The 23,868-nt window shown below is 37.9% G+C and overlaps 1 protein-coding gene across 3 annotated transcripts; it reads right to left on the reverse strand.

The window, feature by feature from the left end:
- Positions 1-2,695: 2,695 nt before the first annotated feature.
- N6AMT1 (N-6 adenine-specific DNA methyltransferase 1) lies at positions 2,696-16,131 on the reverse strand. Of its 3 annotated transcripts, none has more exons than XM_032865483.1 (6): positions 15,977-16,131; positions 13,918-14,004; positions 13,078-13,168; positions 7,967-8,050; positions 4,103-4,244; positions 2,696-3,044 (listed from the first exon to the last, which is right to left on the reverse strand). In XM_032865483.1, the coding sequence occupies exons 1-6, from the start codon at positions 16,108-16,110 to the stop codon at positions 2,938-2,940; spliced, it is 645 nt and encodes a 214-aa protein (XP_032721374.1). In that variant the 5' UTR covers positions 16,111-16,131; the 3' UTR covers positions 2,696-2,937. The 3 variants fall into 3 exon arrangements, with proteins under 3 accessions (XP_032721374.1, XP_032721377.1, XP_032721376.1); XM_032865486.1 differs by lacking the exon at positions 15,977-16,131 and adding an exon at positions 15,766-15,807; XM_032865485.1 differs by lacking the exon at positions 7,967-8,050.
- Positions 16,132-23,868: the final 7,737 nt, after the last annotated feature.

Consider the following 23,868-nt stretch of genomic DNA (forward strand, 5'->3'; position numbering starts at 1 on the left):
TCCCCCCTGCAGGCTCCGGGCCACTGTTACTGCCCACCAGCACACCACATCCACTTTTCACCTAGTACTGCTTTCTCGTTTGCAGAATGCAGGTATTTCCCTGTCTTTAATTACTGTTATTAGTCTGCTAAGGCCACTATGACAAATACCACAGGTTGGGTGTCTTCAACAACGTGAATTTATTTTCTCACAATTCTGGAGGCTGAAGTCCAAGTGTGAAGAATCAGCAGGCTGGGTTTCTTCTGCAGTCTCTCCCCATGGCTTGTAGAGAGCTGCCTTCCCATAGCGGAAGGTGCAATTGACCCTCCTCTTCCCCCTTGCCACCTCATCCCCAAGGCCTCTCCCTCCTCCTCTCCTACTCATCCTTTATTTAGCACTTACGCCCTGTGAAGCCCTGTGCCAAGTGCTTTGTGAGGGTTCTCTCACTGACTGGTCTTAAGGCTTTCCCAGGTGAGTACTGTGAGGGGCTCCTTTTTAAGGAAACCTGGCCAGAGAGGGTGGGTCATTTTCTGACATCACACAGCCAATACAGGGTGCAGCTGGTATTTTAGCACTGGAGATGCATGAGCAGGCACAGCACACATCCACACGCCCACTGGCAGAAGGTAATGTAACATACAGCAGATATATACATCAAGGAAGGCTCCGATGCTAACTCCAAAATCACACACACAGGGAAGCAGGCCATGCAGAAACGCGTCTCATGTGGTTTCCTGCTGTGTGCAGACATCCCTGGTGTGTCCGTATGTTCTCATCTCTTCTTGTAAGGAGGCCAGACTGGATCAGGGCCCACCCTGATGATCTCCTTTAACCTTAATTACCTTCTTGAGGCTCATCTCCAAATACAACTCACCTTCTGAGGTTCTGGGGGTTAGCACCTCAACATATGAATTTGGGGGGGCCACAATTTAATCCATTAACAGCTATGCAAGTGAAGTCTGGGGGTCATTTATGTAGCATTTCTATGTTTTTTAATCTGTGTTGATAGAAGACTTCTATAGGAATTTTAAAGTGTTTCAAACATTATCTGAAAATACTCAGGACCCCATTCTCCAAAATTATAACTAAAACCCACAATAAAGTTCTAAGTTTTTTAACTTTTTTTTTTTTAATTGTAACATTTCAGATGACTATTTCTGGGAAGGGGTATATATTTACAGATATTAGACTCAAGTAAATACGAATTTAGACATCTTTACTGCTGAAAGCAGTATCAGCAAACTGAAAGAAAGCATCTGGGTATCAGATCTGTGGTTGAGGGCTGCCATGCTAGCTTAACCCTTTAACTACTGTGCTTCTTTGAACAAGGTATCTGAGCTTTCTGAACATCAAAGGAGAGTAATTCCACTCTTTCTGTGCATTGTCCTAAGCATTGAATAATAATGCAATTTCAAACGATAGTTCTAAAATTCAGCGCACTACTTAAGGCACACTGGGAAGCACATTTTAAAATATGCCATTTTTAGGTCTGTTCAGCAGAGGAGTCCACGGGTCTATGGTCAGGCTTAGGAATTTATAATTTTCAAAAGCTTCTCCAGTTGATTCTGTGGCCCAGTTATTATTGTTCTTTTTGTTTTCTTCTTTTTTTTAAGATTTTATTTATTTGACAGAGAGAGAGACAGCAAGAGAGGGAACACAAGCAGGGGTGGTGGGAGAGGGAGAAGCAGGCTGCCCACCCAGCAGAGAGCTCGATATAGGGGATTTGGGGCTAGATCCCAGAACCCTGGGATCATGACCCGAGCCCAAGGCAGACACTCAACAACTGAGCCACCCAGGCACTCCTAGCCCAGTTAAAAATAAATTCTAGAGGGGCACCTGGGTGGCTCAGTGGTTAAAGCCTCTGCCTTCAGCTCAGTTCATGATCTCAGGGTCCTGGGATTGAGTCCCACATCGGGCTCTCTGCTCAGCAGGGAGCCTGCCTCCTCCTCCTGTCTCTCTCTGCCTGCCTCTCTGCCTACTTGTGATCTGTCAAATTAAAAAAAAAAAAATTCTAGATTCTGCTCACTTTGACCCTACACATATAGGCAAGAAGAAAACAGAAATATATGATAAAGGATAAAAGCCAGGAAAAATATGACCAGGGAGAAACATGGAGGCAGAAGGCATTCTAAATAATAGAAATAGAATGGAGACAATGAGCAACTGAAAGTAAATTAATTTTTAAATGAAAACATTTTACAAATAAACAAGTCATATGTTATCATTGTGCAAATGCGACCATAAAAGAGCAAAGCCCCCTGTTCCCTCCCGCCATGTATCGTCTGAGATGTCCGTATGTTCACATACACACATACCCTCTCTGCTGGGTTTCAAAATTATACACACATGTATACAACAGTATTAAACTGTTCCGTAATTTTTTTTTTCACTTAATGGTATATTAAGAACACCTTCAGAACTGACTCATGTTCAGTGGCTGGATACATCACTCCTGTTCAGATTTTATATATAAAATGCAAATAATATATATCATACAGGCATTTACTAGCACTTATGCAACTATTTCCATAGGAGTGATTATTTACCTACCTATGCTGTGTTCTTCCCACCTTTTTCTTTCTTTTTTTTTTTTTAAAGGTTTTATTTATTTATTTGACACAGAGAGGTCACAAGGAGGCAGAGAGGCAGGCAGAGAGAGGGGGAAGCAGGCTCCCCGCTGAGTAGAGAGCCCGATGCGGGGCTTGATCCCAGGATCCTGAGATCATGATCTGAGCCAAAGGCAGAGGCTTAACCCACTGAGCCACCTAGGTGCCCCTCTTCCCACCTTTTTCTATATAACCTGACAATTTCACTTGTTAACCAAGAAATGACTTCAGTTTCAAAATATGCCAAATACATTCGGCTTCTCCCTCTCTATATATTCATATATATATATTCAATATAATAAATATTATCAATATATACATATCCAGCACAATACACAGCACACACTCTGAGTCAGGACTTGGTGAACTTCAGGACTGAGAGGAGTTCTTGGCCTGCTTGCCTGGAAAGTGCAATAGTTCCTCGTAGACCTCTTGTTGTCATTGCTTCCAAAATTTCTTCTAGAATAAAAATTAATACAAAAGGTAAAATCAAAATCATCTGGTGAAGAGTGTATAATCATTAAACAGTTCAGTAAGATTGTAAATGCAGACTATTTACAAATTCTACTCATCTGAGAAAATAATGTATACCAAGTAAATTTCTATTGAGACGGACTTTGGTCAAATGGAAGCACCTGCATTTTCAAGGTATCATGGAGAACTCTAATCAGACTGAACCGCCTTGCTTTGTAGCGGTGGCTACTCTGGATTCAAACGTTAATTACATTTGTCGTTAGAGCAAATAATTAGTTTAGTTGCTTCGCTCCCATCCTGGCCTTCCACACTTCATTTGGGATGAAAAAAGTCAATGAAAGTAGGGCAAACTGTACAGTGACACTAAACAAGTGCAAGTAAATGAAGTAGCTTATTTCTTTCAGGCATATTGAAAAAAGTAGCACCTTCCCTTTTGTAAGTAAGTCAGAGTAAAAAGGCTGAATTAAGAAAATGGAGTTACAAACAAAGGAACACTTAGTAATCATGATGTGATTTGAGAGGCTAAGGATATAAGGTATAAGATGAAAATCAAACTTCTGTAGTGAAAGAGAAGAAAGATTATGGTCAATTTAGTTATGGAGTCATCTGAAAATCAATTATCTAAAAATCCATCCCATGAGCCATATCCATGACAAAACCTCACACGAACTGAAGAGTCCATAGCAGAATTGTTAAGGGCATGAAGACTACAATATGGAGGGAGACGACCGCAATGTGGACAGAAAATTCATAATATTCAGGGTGAGGTGTTAAAAGATTTTACAGATAAAATATTACAGATTTTGTGTTTGAATTATGAGTTTGTTAGGGGAAAAACTGTCCTCCCCCCTTAAAAATATTGTACTTTCTAAAACAAGAAAAAACATCTTAAAAATCTCTCTCTTCTTTCAATATGAGTGTTAAGTTTGTGTGAGCTGTTGTCAGTGATTCTATTTATAGCATCTCAGGTTACTTTATAGTCTTTAACATTAACTTTTGCTTTCAGCAAAGTAAGTGGCTAAAGATAAACTGGTCTGGATTACCTGGATTGTTTTCTCTGATGGTAACTAGATAGAATAATCCTCTTGGTGACAGAAGATCTGCAGCCAGTGGTAAGAATCGGTCCATGACTTCCCGGCCGTTTCTGCCACCAGCCCAAGCTGCTTCTACTCCGTGACTTCCTACCTGTAACCATTTAGAAAAGACTGTTTTGTTTTGATTCAAGTTACATTTAGAATCACACACAGAATCTTTCTGACAAGTAACATTCACCAAACAAGTATATACTTTGTATTTTACTGCTGTCCAGGAGGCAGAAAAGTTGAATCTGAGCCCCACCATTTCCTAGCCCTGTGACCTTATGTAAGTTTGTCATTTTTGTGAATTAGTTTTCTCCCTTATCTGTAAAATCAGAAAAGCAATAGTTTCAACTGTAAAAGTAGAAAAATGATAACAAATTCATTTCTTCCATTGCTAGAATCATGGAGGAACTATATTTGAAGTTTGAAAACACTGCTCTGCACATATCAAGTGCTTAGTAAGAGTTGTTACTATTTATGCAGTGTTTATATTGATAGATGTAAGTGATTCTTATACTTACTACAGAAGAATCAGGAAGAAACTAAAAGGGAACTCTTACATTATAAGAGATTTACTTTGCAGGAAGTTAGTTTCAACATGTTCCGCTCAATCTGGCTCTCTTCTAGATTAAAGTATGAATTGTATAGACCTTTTTAAGGAACCATTTAATACATAAAGGCTCACCAAAGCATTTCTTCATGTAACAATCTAATTATATCATAGAAGCAAAACCCATGAGATTTCATGAGGTCTTAAAAATTTTTAGATTTTTATCATTGTATATTGTTTTCAAAACTAAAGAATATTTTGAAGAAACCATTCAAAAACTATTTTAACCCTAACAATTATTTTCTTTCTGTATCTTTCACTGGTTTTGTCTGTAGTTTAGTTTAAATTAATTGTATACAATCATGCTTACTGTTTTTATTCATTTAAATGGTATACATTTCTTCATTAATGTAAATTTCTTTATACCTATACTATTTTATAAATAAGAGAAATACATTCATTATACATGCTTTAAAAAAAACTGCACTTTCCCTTTTTTTTTTGTTTTGCTTGTCTGCTCCTTCCTGATCTCTCTCTCACACACACACACACACACACTTACACGCACACACAGTTTTTTCTTTTTTGTCCATGTCTTACAAAGACAGAATTATATTCTGTATTTTTATCCCATTATCTTGCTTTTCTCATTCAACAATACCTTCAGATGAGCTCTTCATATGATCAGGTATGGTTCTGATTTACTCTTTTAATGGCTGCCCAAGATTTTCTAATGTAAAAGTATCCTATCTTATGTAGCTATTGATGAGCACCTGATGCATTCATTTGCTAAACTTTTTTTGCATCTAAGTTTTTTAAAAGATTCATTTATTTGTTTTAGAGAGAGAGCAATGGAGCAGAGAAGGGGCAGAGGGAGATAATATCCAAGCAGCCTCCTGCTGAGGGCTGAGTCCCATGCGGGCTTGACTGCACCACCCATGACATCAGGACCTGAGCCGAAACCAAGAGTTGGACACTTAAGCAACTGAGCCATCCAGGTGCCCCTTTTCGTATATAATTTAAATTATTCCCATATCTATCATAAATGTCCTGATACAATTTTCCACAAATTATGTTAGGAAAGTTATCAGTTCCTCTGTTTTCTGTCAAGACTTTCCTCCTAGAGACTTCTTTTTCCTGGCATTCCTAGAATTACTTCTTTTTCTGGGGCTCTTGTCTTCCTTTTCCTTGGTTTACCCTTGTATTTTGGTGGAGCCCATTCTATGGATGTTTCATTAGGTAAAATGGTCTGTGGACAGACACACTGGATGGTGATAAGTCTGTCTCTCGTTATTCTCAACTAGGACCCCTCTGTGCGAGACCCTGTTTATATGCTTCCCCAGGGATGCTCGGCCAGGTTTATCTGCTTGCATTAGAAATGCCCCTACGGGAAGATCTCCTGGCACCAGGCACATTCTTACAGACCACAGAGGGAGTGTTTCCATCTTTCCAGGGAGGAGTCATGCTTGGTGGCCTGCTGCCCGCCTGCTGCCCGAGCCTTGCCGGGCCTGCTCCTGATCTTTCACGGCTCACGGGCACACACCGGGAGAACCTCAGCTCCTGTTTCTAGATATACCAGTAAGTACAGCCACAATCGTTTAGATGCACTAACTCCCATTATTTTTATATCATGTCTCCTGGATCTAAACTCTACGTCTCTTATCTTTTGCCTTCATGATTTCCTTTTTTTTATCTTTATGTGCCGTGCACTAAAATCTTTCATTTGGTTTCCAGAACACCAATTAGGTCTTGACAGAGACCAGATCCTCTTTTAATTCATTTCCTAATGTTTTATTTTGTAAAACATGTTTTTAAAGCTCAAGGAAATCTTCATTATCCTACACTTTGATTCTGCTGTCCAGCTAACTGCTCAGCTCATGGGAATTATGACACTCGCTCTCGCTGTTGGGACTGTGAAAGAGCAGAGGTCCTGCCTCCGCTCAATCATCAACATGTTCCAGCAGTTCAGGAGAAGCAAGTATGTAGCTTAGTAGTGGAAATGTGGGAGAAAGGAAGCCCATTCGTGTCCCCATGTTCCCAGAATCTCCTCTTCATTCACTCGTCTTGCCAGAAGTTTATAGATCTGATAGACCATGATTTACTTAACTGCATTTCCTCTGTTACATATATAGGTTCATATTATTTGCTATCATAAATAAACATGCAACAAGCATATTTTTGTGAACATCAACTTTTATTCTACTGTTGAATGATTTCTTTCTTTCTTTCTTTCTTTCTTTCTTTTTTTTTTTTAAGATTTACTTATTTATTTGTGAGAGAGAAAGACAGCAAGAGAGAGTGTACAAGCAGGCGGGGCGGGAGGCAGAGGGAGAAGCCACCAAGCAAGGAGTCCGGAGTCCGACACAAGACTCCATCCCAGTGTCCTGGGATCACAACCCAAGCCAAAGGCAGAGGCTCAAACGACTGAGCCACCGAGGCGTCCCTTGAATGATTTTAAATTATATCTCAAGGACTGAAATTATTGGACTGGAACATTTTTATCATTCTTGAGATTTATTCACACAGTCCCTTCCTAAAGAGTTGTACTAAGTTGCATTGGCCTCAACCTCCGTTAACCTTCTAACAATACTTTCCTTCTCATAGGCGTTCCTAGTCAGAGGAGCAAGAAGTTCTCAGTTGCTTAGCTGCCCTTAGTAGTGATAGCAGCTACACAGACTTTGCCATCTTGGCAGAGAACAATGTCATGTTTATCAGCCTTGCCATGATTCATTGATGAATAAAACAGGATCATGAAAAATTCAAGGAAAGCTGGCCTTAGTTCATTATTAAATTTTGTCAGCCTTGACCATTCTCTCTTTAAATTCAGATATGATTTACCTCTTCATTATTGAGATTTTCCAAATCATACATTTCAAGATGTTTCTTTTCCCTACCTGAAATAAGAATCAGCGCCCCCACACCTGTGAAAGGAGGAAATTGTTGACTTTCAGAGAGAATTCCTATAATGAATTTAAAGATGATTAAAAGTATTGTTTTGCAAATTTGCCATTCATGATAAAGGGGACACACACACTCAAATTTAAACATATGGCTTGATTTTGATAGGAATTTTAAGGATGAATATGGGTCACTGTATTTCCATTCGTTTGAGATTCCTTTCCTATGTCTACCAACATACCTGACTATTGACAATTATGAGTAATATCAGACCGGTTTGTATTCATCAGCAGCTGACTAATGTCCTATAATGAGTTCCTTTGATTTTATAAGGAAAATACCTGAAAATATTAATAATTAAATCTTGTTACCCATCTTACCTCTTCAGGTGGAGTCACTACATAGGGGGGATTAAACACCAGAAGATCAACTTTTTCCTTCAATCTTGGTAATAAGCCTTTGACCTAAATGTTTTAATAGTCAGAATTTTAAACTGGACTCAGAATTAAAATAGATAAATACATAAATCTTTAAAAATACTTTCTTCCCATGTTTTTAGAGAAAAATGTGTTAGAGGACTAAAATTATAGACAGAGATAAATATTTTTATATTTTCTTCAGATATAGGTTATATGCATTTACTTAAAAACAGGAAATTAAACTATTTATCAGAATGAACATAAAATGTACAAAAAGCCTCTGCTTTTCAACAGCTCATATGTTTACACTCTGGGTTCACTTTTGGAAGATTAAATAAGGAAGCAAGCTCTCCTATGTTCTATATAGATATACATATGCTTTTAACCTATTGCTCTAACTTAAACATTTATTTTCTGTTACCAAGAGAAATGTTTTATGAGATAACAAAAAAACATGAGAAAATGCATATGTATAAAAATAGATATACATATATGTGCATATATATATATATATTTGCTTTCTACTTTACTCATAAAATAAAGATATATAAATAAATGTATTGGCTGAAACAAGTAGATATCAAAGAGAGGACTGAAAAAAGTGGAAGAGACACTGAAAATCTCAGTTGTTGGGCATTTTGTAAATCTTTAAACCATTGGGTGCAATTTTCTGTGAACCCACAACAAAAATGTCTTTTTAAACAAAGTGCTTTCAGGACACAATGCCATTTAAAGTATTCCTTTGGTTCCTCGGATGACTGAATTATATACATACTCACAAAACCACGTCTCGTCATGCCACCCTGCACTGTCACAGGCACAGTAAAGTAAAAACACTGTATGTGGATGGGCTCTCACCCCTAAAGCCATTTCCTTTAATTGTCACTTTGTACAGACTCTCATCCATGAATTCTGAGGCTGTTTCTTTCTTTTTTTTTCTTTTTTAGATTTATTTATTTGAGAGAGAGAGAAAGCGTGCGCGCACGTGCACCCATGCCTGAACAGGGCAGAGGAAGAGGAAGCAGACTCCCCGCTGAGCACGGAGCCTGATGTGGAGCTCCATCCCAGAGACCCCGAGATCCTGACTTGAGTTGAAATTAAGAGTCGGTCACCTAGCAACTGCGCTTAACCAACTGCGCCAACCAGGCGTCCCCGAGGCTGTTTCTTGAGATGGAACAGCTGAAGTACTTCAGGCAGGGTCCGAAGGGTCAGGTATTTTATTAACATTCTTACAATTCTCCCATATAGGCACAGAGACCTACCATTATTCACTAAATATTTTTCTTTAAATGGACTTTTTTGTTGTTGTTGTTAAATAAATTTGCTCTAAAGGGAAATCAGTATTACTTCCTGGAAACAGAAATGACTACAAGGATAAATGGGATATAAATTTAAAAAATGTCATGGTTATAGTTACTGCTTCCAGTCTGAGTGTGACGCAGGCCTTCTGCCTCTTTGTTAGAAACATTTGGGGGGGCGCCTGGGTGGCTCAGTCAGTTAAGCATCTGCCTTCAGCTCAGGTCATGATCCCAGAGTCCTGGGACTGTGTCCCACGTGGAGTCCCACATGGAGCTCCACATGAAGCCCCCCCCCCCCCCCCTCCCCCCTGGGGGGCCCCCCCCCCCCCCGCGCTGCTCAGCAGGGAGCCTGCTTGTCCCTCTCCTCCTTCTGTCCTGCTTGTGCTCTCTCTCACAGTCTTTCACATAAATAATAAATAAATACATAAATATGTAAATATGAGACTGACACGCTACCTACTGCGCTAACGAGGCACCTCATAAATATGTAAATAAATAAAATCTTTGAGAGAGAGGGAAAAAAAGAGACATTTGCAAGTGTTTAAACTGAGAACTTCTCCCAGATGTAATCAAAATAGCTGAAGGAGGATTAGAGAGGAAAGAGCTTTTACATCATGTGATTCAAAGTTATTTAACACTCAGTCATACCGTCTCAGTACTGGGCACATCACTGGGCTATTTACACACAGTGTGAAACACTGCCTTACAACTTCCATTTTATCCCGGTTTCTAAAAGCATTTCTGTTTGTCGTCTTAATAGGACTGTTAACTATAAAGTTCAAAAAGAACACACGAATAGTATCTTTCAGGAGGTGTTACAGAGGTACCTCTTCTTTCTCTAGTCATTTAAAAAGTGAAAAGTAACATTTTTAAGGGACGTGATTCAGGAATACCTTTGTCTCCAAGTAGGAAGATGACTAGTTATCTGCTGTTCCTTTTGGTAGTGATACTGCAGCATGAGGAAATACATTTGAAATAACCAATTTTTAATTACATAAAGAAATTAAGTTTCTCACATTGTTAAAAAAAAAAAAAAAAAAAAAAGTCCAGAAGGTAATTTTCCAGAAATGTTGAGAAGGGAAACTAAAAAAGAATTTGCTTTGTAATTGTTTATAATGGCTCTGAGGTGGGGGCGCCTGGGTGGCTCAGTCATTAAGCGGCTGCCTTCAGCTCAGGTCATGATCCCAAGATCCTGGGAATGAACCCCACGTCGGGCTCCCTGCTCAGCGGAGAGCCTGCTTCTCCTTCTCCCTCTGTCTGCTGCTCTGCCTACTTGTGCTCTCTATCTCTCTGTCAAATAAATAAATAAAGTCTTAAAAAAAATGGTTCTGAGGTACTATATATTAATAATCATTGCAGTATGGATTTTAAATAAAGGAAAAAATTGCTACTAAAATACAGAAAATTATGTAGTTTAAAAAGGAAATGGATTTATTATTTTTGTTTAAGATTTTTTTTATTTAAGATCACAAGTAGGCAGAGAGGCAGGCAGAGAGAGAGAGGAGGAAGCGGGCTCCCTGCTGAGCAGAGCCCGACGCGGGGCTCCATCCCAGGACGCCGAGATCATGACCGGAGCCGAAGGCAGAGGCTCAACCCACTGAGCCACCCAGGCACCCCAAAGGAAATGGATTTAAATGAGAAAGTCACTGTAGACTGGATATAAGGTCTAATCACACACACCCCTCATCCATCCACATTCAGCTTTTGGGTGGTCTCAGAGCATTAGAACAGATCTAAAAATGGGGAAGTAAGCAAAAAAGGCCTCTGACAAGAAGTTTTAAATTCAAACAGCAAAATGTACTTTATTTATATGAGAGGGTCTTATTTAGAGCCCCTGAACTCTTAGCTTAAATACACGTTTAACTAAATCACTTATTTGGTATTCTAGCAAACAGCACATGGAAAGAGAGAGTGGAAATGCCACTAACAGGTAACAGTAAAATAAGACAACATAAAGCAAGAGAAAAGAGACAAAGAGGAGAGGAAATGAAAACTCAAAATCACTGCAGGCTCTAGCTACTCAGTGTAAGGAAGAAAGCCCTGAGTAATCCTCATCACAGCTAGCACAGAATAGTAACTAATGCTCATTTTAATGACCCTGAATCAATCAAAGATAAAGTTATGTTTAGTTTGTTTTAGGAATGTCAGGAAAGCCATATGACATATCTGAAAAAAGTCTTTTTTCTAAAACTAAAAAAGAAGCAAAATAAAAGTACTGCTGCTTTGTAAACAGGTAAGCTTAGTTATCTAAAACAATGATTTTGATCATGGCTGTGATAATCTATGCCTAGTGTTCTGAATATTAAACAAACACAGAGTTTTGTAAGTGGATCATAATCTATGCTAATGCCTCCTTCTTCCTTCTTTCTTTGTCAGCATTCAGGGTCACCATCACCTCGAACCACCGAGAGAGTTGACTGGCATGGACTACCATGAGCCATGTCCTGAAACAGCCGGGAGACTTCTAGATTTAGACTCAATGGTCTGGCCTTAAATTCTGTAATTATCACTCTCTTAGTTACAGGACTTTAAAAAATGAACCTCACCTCAGTTTCTACCTCGGTTAAAAATATATATATTCTGAATTTCTTATTTATCTAAAGTTTTATTATCATACCAAAACCATATATTTAACACTAATCATGGACATAATAAAGAAGTTAAAATTTTAAAGGGCAAAACCTTCACAGTGATCCCATGTAAATCACCTGAGTACCTTTCTTGATAATCTAGTTTTTAATAGCAGTAACAAGTTCTAATAGGTAAGAATTTCTTACATATTTGGCTTAATTCCTTCTAAACTGACAAATCACTTCTGAGTTTAAAAAAGCAGAAAAGCTAAATACTCTTAACACTAAGAATACATGTCAAGAAGCATGGAAAGCATTTTTATTTCTTATCCCTATCTGGTACATGGTGTTAAGATTTTTGCTTACAAAAAAGCACTTTTAACAACAACAAATATCCAAAATCATCCAAGTCTTACTAATTAAAATATTAAAGGAAAACTGTGACTGGGAAATATATGTGTAACTTAAAATGATGGCTCTGTTATTGTGATGTGTTTTTTTACCTGTCCAGGCCTCATTCCACTCTTCCTTCTGATTTCATCTCCTTCATCTCTAATGGGTAAATTCTCTATCCTCTCATTCTCAATCCATTTAGCTTGGGTTGGGCTTATCCCAATGCAGCTGTCGGGGTGGGACTATGACTCAGGCCTAAACCAGTCATCTGCATATTTCAATCCCCTTTGGCCACAGTGAGAGATTTTGAGATGGCATATGATCCAAGATGATCCAAGCAATACTCACTCTGGGGCTTGTAAGACAAACTAAATAGAAAGAGATTCTTTCCATGGAAGGATAAGGGAGGTGTTTGCTGAGAAGTGAGAAATAGACATTCAAGTATCTTCTTACCAAGAAGAAAAAGACTACCTAGAAATAGAGCCAACAGAGAAGTTCAGAGCTAAGAAAAAGATGCCTGTCATATCATTTGAGTTCCTGGAGCCAGCTGTGCCTGAAGCCACACACCTTACTTAAGCCAGTTTAAACTGGATTCTCTGTCACTTCTGATCCTTCCAAGACAGTAGAAATTTCCTTTGAATTCTGGACAAGATGAATTACATCAGTTAAGAATTTACTTTGTAAATTATGGGGTATACTATTTAGTGGATTAAAAGTTAATTAATTTATCACTCAAGTTTCTTTGACCTAATCATCTTAACCTTATTTGAAAAGGAAATTAACTATTATTGGACAAGGATGAATAGCTCACCAAATCTGTAATTACTGGATGAATGTGGACTTTGTTACAGTGTGCTGTCTCCAGAGTGCAAGCTGCTGCTTCAGGGTTGATATCAGTGCACCTAGAAACAGAAAGAAAGAAAACTGTATTTTACGACCATGAGGCAACCTATTACTGAAAAATTTTAAAGTGTTACACTGCTTTTTTACAAAGCAGATTTAGAAAAAAATGAAAATGCTTTAATAATGGTGAAGGAAAAAGAAGTAAGATGTTAAATTAATGAAAAAGATTGTTATATTGATATAATGTGCAAGAGCAGAAACTACACATATATGCATACACATCTGAAGGAATGAAATTATGAATCTAATGTATACTATGCCACCACAAAAATGAAATTTAAAAGGAATTTTTGAAAAATAGTCATGATACAATATTAAAAACATAGGAAATGGGAAAAAAAGAAAGAAATACACTTGGACCATGTGTGGTAGAATTGGAAGTGATTTTTATTTTCTTCTTTAAACTTTCCATATTCTTAAATCTTCTTAAAAAATTAAGTAATTTTCAATTTTTTCTGGCAATCATTGCCTAAAAAATTTCAAATTTAGAAATACCCAAAAAATTATTTTGTTGCTTCTATAACTATGTAGTATGATGGAACAGTTTTGGACATGCAGTTAAAATGTTTAGGGAAGAATAATTTATAATCTGAGTCCTTACTACACTTAAGTAGACCCTTTCAGATATATACCATTCATTTACAATATATATATATATACCATTAATTTACAAAAATGATTTCATTAGGGCAGTCATATCCCTAGTGAATTTCTTAGTGGAAGATGTGGATGAATTTGATATACTTACATGTACAAAGCTTGAGGACCTATCATAGAGGCTAGAAATGCAGATACCACTCCAGACCCTGATCCAACTTCAAGGCATATTTCCACTCTAAAAAAGCAAAATAAAATAAATGAGTAGAGCAGGATAAAAATATATATCACAAAAAATGATGCTCAATCTACTTTTAATGTGTATTTCTTCAGCATCACTCATCTGCAAATATATGGAAATACAAAAGAAATTCATAAACACACTAATTTCTGACAACCACTTTGTACTCATTTAATACTGTTTAACTCAGAATTGTTTGAGGTGTGTAATTAAAGTCCATAAAATAGATGGCTTCCAATTAATTACTACAAAACATTACATAAAACTATGGAATAAGGTTGAAGGTTGAAAATATTAATATGAAAAACATCAACCCTTCTCACAAGGGTTTAGTAGTTTAGTACTTTCCTAAAATGATAGGGTTAGTTATTATACTATGTATTTATGATGTTTTCCCTATCATTTAAAAGTACATAACATTCACAAATCCATTAGCATATCCTAGGCAGAAAAAAATTCCCCCTTTCTCTTAATAGATTTAGAGCAGGAAGGAAAGTGGTTATTTGTACAGCTGTACATTGAACTGAGAAAATCTCACAGAATCTGATCTTAGAATATTAATATAATTTTAAAATGCTTTTGAATAAATTCTTTATTACACTCTATTTTATCCTTCAATTAAATTTACTTCCGTGACTATAATCTACATATGCATCAAAAGCACTAATTTTCTCCATCACAGAAATGGGTTTAATGGGATTTAGGTCTTGCTGGCTACTAAGGCCTCAAACAACTATCCAAAAATAAACTCTAGCAGCTTCTAATTTTTGGAATCAATCCACATTACCTGACAAAACTTTATTATTCTGTGGGAAGGTCTGCTGAACCTTACCAGGAGGCTTTTATTTGAAAATAACTATCAGGCTTTCATAAACAGAATCCCAAGAACAGAAATAGATTAATCTGACTTTATAACAAAATCATCTCCTTTCACAGCATACTTTGCAATGCAATTTGTGCTTGTAAATCTTTCTGGGGTATCTTTAGACTACAAGACAAATTACAAAAAGAAATATACTGTTCTACATTCCAGTAAACCCCAAAGTTCCATCGTTTACAATGAAAAGCTGGTTTAATAAGCGTTGGGGCATTTTATATATGGAAAAATCTGACCAGGTTTAAGAGAGGTAAACACAATACAGACATACAGATCTATGAAGCCTGACTGCTGTTTCATCTTGAGATAACCAATTTCAAGTCTTGATCTTTAAAAATCTAATTACTCAAATTCCTTTCATTAAAAAAATAACAATGTAGGTATTCATTCTTTTAATGTCATTTAAAATTTATGGGGGGGCACTTCAACAAGTCAATTTTATTATTTACAAAGTGCTAGGAAAAATTCCATAGGCTGCTAACTCTGTAGCTATTTAAAATTTTAAGTTAAATGAAAAATTAACGCTCTGCAAGTCGCACTAGCCACGTCTCAAGGGTTCGGTAGCCACACATGGCGAAATGGCTAGTGGTTCAGGGCAGAATATGCTGTTCAGGGGGTTTCAAAATACTTATCCACGCCACGATCTCACAGCCTCACTTCATTTTTGTGCCCTTCCCTTCCTATAGGGTGCTTTTGTACAGTGAGTAAATTAAATGTCACCTAACTTTTAATATTGGCGAAAAAATTTTATATTAATAAGCCACGTTTTCGGAATATTTGGTTTTTAAACGTGTTATCACATCACTGCTCTCGGGGGCTCGTGGAAAAGATACACGCTGGCGTAGTAAGGAGCTGTGGAGCTCCTGGGACCAAAGCAACACCTTGGCAAAAGTAGAGAGATCCCTGGCCCGCTCATTACAGGAATCTAAAGCGAAATCGTCTGTAACGGCGTTCTGGTATCCATGTTCGCCAAGTCTAAGGACACCGCCTCCTCTCGGGGCACACAGCATCCCTTCTCTCCCGGGCTCTCCTTCGCCGCCGCCTCTCCAGGACGCCCGAGCCCTCTCCCGTGGACCCTCGTCCTCCTCGCACCCTGTCAGCTCGGCCGCTGCTGCCTCGAGCGCGTCCAGCAGCAGGAACGTATCCTCCGCGGGCTCGTACACATTGGTGAAGGCGCCGCGGCCCACGTGCCCATACAGCGGTGTGGGGAAGCTCGGAGCCGCCATGTTTCTTCCCTCGGTCCCACGCGCAGGCGCTGAAGCTCCGCGCGCGCAGGCCCGGCAGCGGGGGGCGGGGAAATGGGGGCGGAGCAGTGGGGGCGGGGCGCCGGAGACGGAGAGACGAATCCCGGCTTGTGAATGTTCTTGGAATTTCTAAGTAAACAGTTATGTAATCTGCAACTGCTGACATTTGCTTTCTTATTTAGAATATTTAAATTTATTTTATTTTATAGGTTAGCCCTTGATGCAGGGCATCCTCGATTGTTTTTGACTAAGGGGAGTATTTTTTCCTTTATATTCAAAAGTTTTCTTCTATTTCTTGTTTGCAAAGAATTGAAAAAATACATAATGGTTACTAAATTTTACTTTTTAAAATATCAATTGAACTTTAAGTTTTGAGCTTTAAGATTAAAATTTTCTCTCACTTAACTTTTTACTGTAGTATATTATAAAAATTACCTTCCTAATGTTGAATCATGAAGGCACTTTTTATAAGTCTCACTCAAGCTAGATGATTTTTCTTTTAATATCCTGCTGAATTTGGAATGCTAATAATCTAGCTCTGTTTTGATTATGCTGTCCTCACCGGATGAGTTAGGACATTGTTTCTGGAACATTTGGTAGAACTCACCCATGAAATTGGATGGATTTAGTGGTTTTTTGTTTTGTTTTGTTTTGTTTTTTTTAGTGGATGGGTCTCTGCTGTTTTGGGGCATCTTCTATAGATTGTTAGATTCTTCAGGCATTTGTACTCTTTTTCAGTCAATTTTTGCAATTTTCCAATAAAACATTTTTACATCTAGTTTTTTAAAAATTTGAGTAACAAAAAACACAGGTAAATACCTAGATACCATTTTTTAAAAACCTGAGTACCTATCACCCAGAACTGATAATTAATACTACTTTCTCATATTTCCTTAAGAGTATTTTATTTTTAAAATACATATTATACTATATATTACTATTTAATACGTGTGTTAAATGTAATATTTATTATAGCGAATTAGCTCACATTATCATGGAGACTCACAAACCCAAAATCTACAGAGCCAATTTCTTGTCCTTAAGAGTTTTTAAATATAAGAACTAACATAATACAGATGAAGTGGATGTTTTTTCTGTATTCATTCTCAGTTCCATTTTGTAAACCTCTCTCCAACCTGACTTCTCTCATGAATTTAGCATGTATCCCTCCAATCAATGTTTTTATGTTTTTACGTTCAGATATTCATGAGCAGTGAATGGTTAGTATGTTTTCAAATTTGTTTCTCTGGTAATAGGTTGGACAAACTGTTCTTCCCATTTCTTTTTCACTGAAAATTCTCACTCTGTGTTTTTATATATATAAAGTTAGTTTACTCTTTTTCATTGCCAGGTAGTATTATATGTAAATATAAAATATCCTATCTGGAATGGATAAATATCTATTGGTAAACATTTAATCCTCTCCAGATTTTCATTATTTTAAACAACACTGTGATTAACTTTCTCAAACAAGCTTTTTTCTGATCCTTTACAAAAGTTTCTTGGGATCCAAGCCAGAATGGATTAGCAGTGTTGTATACACATTTTCAATTTTACTAAACATTTTCAAATTTCTTTCCAAATTAATTGTGTTTAGTTGGTGGGAGACTTAATATTTGATTTATTATTATTAGATTTATTTTTTAAATTTATTTTAAACTGAATTGGCCTGGTTGTGATTGAGTTTAGGCATGTATTCTAAGTCCATGACCATGCAAGTCAACATACATAATATATAACATATATTGAATTTCTTCCTTTGTGAACTGTCTGTTCATTTTTGCCTATTTTTTTCCTTTTGAATTTTGTTTTTTATTTCCATTAAAGTTGATACATGCATAATTTAATAGGCCAAATAGTGCTACATGAGTTATTATGAAAAGCAGTCCAGTCTAGTACACCAAGATCTAATTTCTCATGTCTCATTCTCCAGAGATGACCATTTTCAACTTTTATCTGTTTCTTTGGCCATTTATCCATATGTCTATGTACCAAGCTTATAACGATATTAATTCATTTCTCAATTTTCACACTATCTATTGAGTTCTTATGATAGAAGGTAAAATTCACGTGACTTTGATTCTCCTGCTGCCAGGACCCCTCTCCTTCTATTCCCAATATGGGTATATTGCGATTGATGATTGATTGATTGATTGATTTTTACATTATTCTTTCTATAGAAATGGTATCTGGAACTGATTTCTGTATTATACCAGTTACTTCCTTGCACAACTTTTTGCTTTGCCTTAAAGTTAATAATCATCTGTTGTATTACTTTCCTAGGTCTGCCGTAATAAGTTATTTCAAACTAGATGGCTTAAAACAACAGAAATTTATCCTCTCTATTCTGGAAGTCTGAAATACAATATCCATGGTAGAAGGGCCATGGCTCCCTATGAAGGCTCTAGGGGAGAATCCTTCCTTGCATCTTCTACCCTTTGATGGTTGACAGTAATCTCTGGCCTTCCTTGCCTTCCATCAGCAGCATAACTCCTATTTCTGCCCTGGTCTTCATGTGGACTTCTTTCCAGTGTATCTTTTCTTCCTCCAAACCTCTTTCCTTATAAGGACACCAATCATGGGGTTTGGGGCCCACCTTAATCCAGTATGACCTCATTTTAACTTGATTACATTTGCAAAGACACTTTGCAAATAAAGACACATGTATATGTGTATGTGTACATACACATATACATTATATATATATATATATATATATATATATATATATAGGATTTTAGCATATCTTTTTGGGGAATGTGATTGAACCCACAACGTGTAGTAATAACTGCTCTTTCATTTGCATAGTTATCTACATATCACAGTTCAGCCTCAAAGTCTTTTCTAGTTGTTTACCCCCTGCCTGACTCTACCCCATCCCAGTACATTTAAAGACATCGAGCATCCTGGTTATTTCTGTCTAATCTATTTAGGCACCAGTATATGTCTCTGGGACTCATCCCCGGGTTCTGTTTCTTCAGCTCTATCCTCAGGCTAGCCCTCGCTCTGATGCCAGGATGGCTGCGTCTTACAGCTTCACTCCATAAATTCAGTGGCAGAGTCTTTTTCAGTCACTTGCACTCAAGTCCTGTCATTCACTCCCTCTTACTGGCCCCAAATGGGTCCTATGCTCATGCTTGAATTGATCCGGTGGCCAGATATATCATGAATTGATTTCCTCACACCTGCCCTGGGGCCTGGGTGGAGGCCTCATCACCACAAGATAGCCAGAATGGTACCCCAAGAGCAAAATCATAGTGCTGATATAAGTGCTGGGCAAAACCACAAAATACATACTACATTAAAGCGTCTCACAGATGGTTGGTGATTACTCTACTCTGGTTTGCTATTGCCTTTTTGTTTTGTTTATACTATCTCTTACTCTGCAGATATTTAAAAATAATTAAATCTGTTTTTTGGGGGGTTTCTGATTTATGTGTTGTGCTAAGAAAATGCTCTCTAAGAAAAGTTTATTTTCTGGTTTCAAAGTATAGACGTCGCTATATTAATTGGATCTACCTTATTAACTAGGTCGTTAGATTTTTTTTTTTTAAGAGACACAAGCTGGGGCAGCTGCAGGCAGAGGGAGAAGCAGGCTCCCCAATGAGCAAGGAGTCTGATGCCAGACCCCATCCCAGGACTCTTGGATCATGACCTGAGCCGAAGGCAGATGCTTAACTGACTGAGCCACCAAGGCAGCCCCATGCAAGTCAACATATATAATATATATTATGTACATAAATTTTACTTTTCATCTTGTTTTTCAATATGATCAGTATCTTTCTTTCATCAATTCTGGGAAATCTATTTATATGTTCTTTGTTTTTTCCTTCCCTTCCCTTTTGTTCTTGTCTGCTGGAATTCCAATCATATAGATGGAGACGCACTCGATGTCTTCAGGTCTTTTTGTTTTTATTCTTTCTATCTGCCTTAGATTGGGCTACCTGGAAATGGATGCTGAGATGGAGATCTGCAGATAGAAGGCTTATTGCTTAAGTTCTCTCAGAGACAATATCTGGGAGGGAAAGATAAGGAGGGTAGGGTAAAAGGAGAAGTTTAACTGTGATGCAGTTGTAAGAAAGGCCTCACCTGACTGTTCAGGGAGCTTTGGGGCTGGGATTACCCTTCAGATTGTCCTGAATCCAAGCAAGGGGGTCTGTGTGCCTTTGTGGAAAGGACATAGGGTAATTCCTGGAGAGAGACTTGGCTGTGAGCTGCCAGTAGCCAGCAGGTGGCAGAACATGTGGATCCCCGGCAGGGATCTGGGTGGTGGACCACAGCACCTATAACACCATCTCTGTCATTCTGAGCACAATTTCGGCTTCCAGCGAGCATGAATATATTCTGCCTTTTGGCTTACCTATTAAGATTTTTATTTGGTAAGCATTTTCTTTTTTCTAATCTGGGGTTCTTAAAAACAGTATTTTGTTTCATAGATACAGTATCCATTCTCATCTCTCTGTGGTTTTCAATTGTACTATTTTCAAAGTTTCCATTTGTTTGCTGCATAAATTCTCCCTTAGTGACCTTCATTAGCTTGTATGTTACTCTTTCATGGTGTTTGCTTACTTTAGAGTTTACTTTCTGCTTGCATGGCTGTCTTTGTAGTTCAGGTTGGGTCAGCCTGCCTGTGAAGGTATTATGTACACCAGAGTCAGCAACAGGGATTGTAGAAGAGGGGGTGTTTAGGTGCCAGACAGGGCATCCCAGTAAGCTTCTCTTAGGAAAGTAGAGCTCCCTCTTCCTCCTGAGCTTGGCCTCTGGCCCAACATTTACAGCCAATGCTCCAGCATATCCGTGTTTTCTACTCCAGATGGAAGGTGATGAAATCAGCCACTCTGGTGGTTGCTCCATGATTCTTTCCAATAAATTGTGTCCACAGCCTGGACACTCATTCTTCTAGAATTGCCCTGGATTTCCTTGAACAATTATATGCTTTCTACTCTCTTTTCAGGATGGTGGGATGGTGTATCACCTCACTGAGTATCCTTTCCATCTTTCTTCTAGAAGGCCTTCTTGAAATACTTAGGCTGGAACCCTCATAACTACATTTTTTAGACTCATTTGAAGCTCTAGTTTTGGATGTGATCCAGGTTCCACTGATCACTTACAACACGTGAGCTTTAGAAGGCACAAGTGGAGCACTCTGAAGCAGGGGCTGACTTCTCTTGTCTCTGTTACTTCGGTAGGCAAGCCGAGTTGTAGGGGAGCGTGATTTTCTGCAACAATTGTGGCGGGGGTCTCAGCATTAGGGCTCTAGCTTTGTAGGTGTTGAGAGGCAGGGCACATCTTTATTTTGCTGCTGTGGGTGGTGGCATAGGTGGTCTGGGTCTGGAGCCAGCAAGAGCAGCCAATTCCTTTTGGCAGGTCCAGAAGCGCAGTTCTGTAATGTGGCTTTACGATGTATTCCCGGAAGTCCAGCCCAGAGCTGATCTTCTCAGACCTCCCAACTGCTCTGATACCCATTAGCTATCCTGTAATGAATCCCCTTTAGCTTACCCAAACTAGAGTGAATTTTGTATGCAGTAAAACTGTCACTGATACATGGGGATTCCAGGCATTTTCTGGTATATTACAGTACTGCTTTCTTATTTCAGAGGTGTTTTAGATTTGTTATTTTAGGGGTAGTGCTAGTGGTTTTGGTGGTATGGTAGTAGGATCAAATGCTTAGACATTTTGATTTTATCTTCCTAGTGAGAATTAATTTTTCTCAGAGACAACAGAGTTTAATAGCACACTGTAACAAGAGATATATTTAATCTTAAAAAGGCTTTGGTCCAAGTCTCTTGCACTATAAAAGATAATATCCTTGCGCCTTTTTTTTTTTTTTTTGAAAGTTATTTTAATAGGCTCTTGTCCCATCTAAGCCTGGGTGCATTTTAACAGAAACCATAAGTCGCTGCTGGTGCTCTCCATGAATCCAAGACTGGCACCAATCTTGACTAGATTCCAATCTCCTCTTGATATAAGGGGACTCTTTGGTAGATTTCAGTTAATTCCACCATAGTTCAGTAGTCAGTGAGATAGCCCATAAACCTAACATAGTCCATTTTCAGTGCATCTTTAAAAATGAGTCTAAATTTTTATAACCAAAGAATTCTTTCTAAATGTTTTTTGTTTCCATAAAGCATCCATCCTTCAGGGTTGATCATTATACTTAAAATACTGTGACGCAAGCTGGTAGAGAGTATTTGCAAAAGACAAATCTGATAAAGGATTGTTACCCACCACATATAAAGAACTCTTAAAACTCAAAAAGAAGAAAACAAAACAGATTTAAATATTCGGCAAAAGTTCTGAACAGACATCTCACCAAAGAAATAATACAGATTGCAAATAAGTATACGAAAATACGCTCAACATTATATGTCATTAGGAAATCTCAAAACAATATGATACAATGGTTTACCTATTAGAGTGGCCCAAATCCAGAACACTGACAACACCAAATGTTGGTGAGCATGTAGACAATAGGAACCTCATAGACTGCTTTGGAAATGCAAAGTGGAATAGCCATTTTGGAAGACAGTTTGGTGGTTTCTTACAAAATTAAATATACTCTTACCATACAACCCAATAATTATGCTCCGTGGCATTTACTTAAATGAGTTGAAAAGTTATATCCATGTAAAAACCTGCACAAAGATGTTTGTAGCAGCTTTATTCATAATTGCCAAAACTTGGAAGCAACCAAGATTATTTGGTCCTTCAGTAGGTGAATGGATAAATAAAACAGTGACACATCCAGACAATAGAAGATTTTCTTTTAAAGATCTTATTAATTTATTTGAGAGAGAGAGAGAGAAAATGAGTGAGGGTAGGGGCAGAGGGAGAAGCAGACTCCCCACTGAGCAGGGAGCCCAATGTGGGGCTTGATCTCAGAACCCTGGGATTATGACCTGAGCCCAAGGCAGATGCTTTAACTGAGTCACACAGGTGTCCCCAGACAATAGAATATTTTTGAGCCCTAAAAAGAAATGAACTATCGGGGCTGCCTGGGTGGCTCAGTGGGTTAAGCCTCTGCCTTCAGCTCAGGTCATGATCTCAGGGTCCTGGGATCGAGTCCCACATCAGGCTCTCTGCTAGGCAGGGAGCCTGCTTCCTCCTCTCTCTCTCTCTACTTGTGATCTCTCTCTCTGTCAAATAAATAAAATCTTTAAAAAAAAAAGAAGAAGAAATGAACTATCAAGCCATGAAAAGATATGGAGGAAACTTACATATATATTATGAAGTGAAAGAAGCCAATCTGAAAAGGCTATGTATGTTATGATTCTAATTATATGACATTGTTGAAAATGCAAAACTATAGAGACAGGAAAAAGATCAGTAGCTACTGCCAGGGGTTAGTGAGAAGGAAGGGATGAATAAGTGAAGCACAGAAGATTTATAGGGCAGTGAAATTATCCCATGTAATACTGTTATGGTGGAGAATATGAATATATATATATATATTTTTTTTTTTTAAATAAAATCTTTAGAATGTACAACACCAAGTGTGAGCCTTAATGTAACCAATGGACTTCGGACTTAATGTAACCAATGATAATAATGTGTCACTTTAGGTTCACTGATAAGTAACAAATGTATGTCTTTGGTGTGTGCGTAATGTTGATAGTGGAAGAAGCTTGGTGTGTGTATGTGTGTGGGAGGTATATGAGAACTTTTCACTTTCCACTCAGTTTGCTGTAAATCAAAAACTCCTTCAAAAAATAAAGTCTATTTAAAAGAAACTTTATGTAG

The sequence above is a fragment of the Lontra canadensis genome, unplaced genomic scaffold, assembly GCF_010015895.1.
Source record: "Lontra canadensis isolate GAN:19392208 unplaced genomic scaffold, GSC_riverotter_1.0 scaffold29, whole genome shotgun sequence".
Taxonomy (NCBI): Eukaryota; Metazoa; Chordata; class Mammalia; order Carnivora; family Mustelidae; genus Lontra; species Lontra canadensis.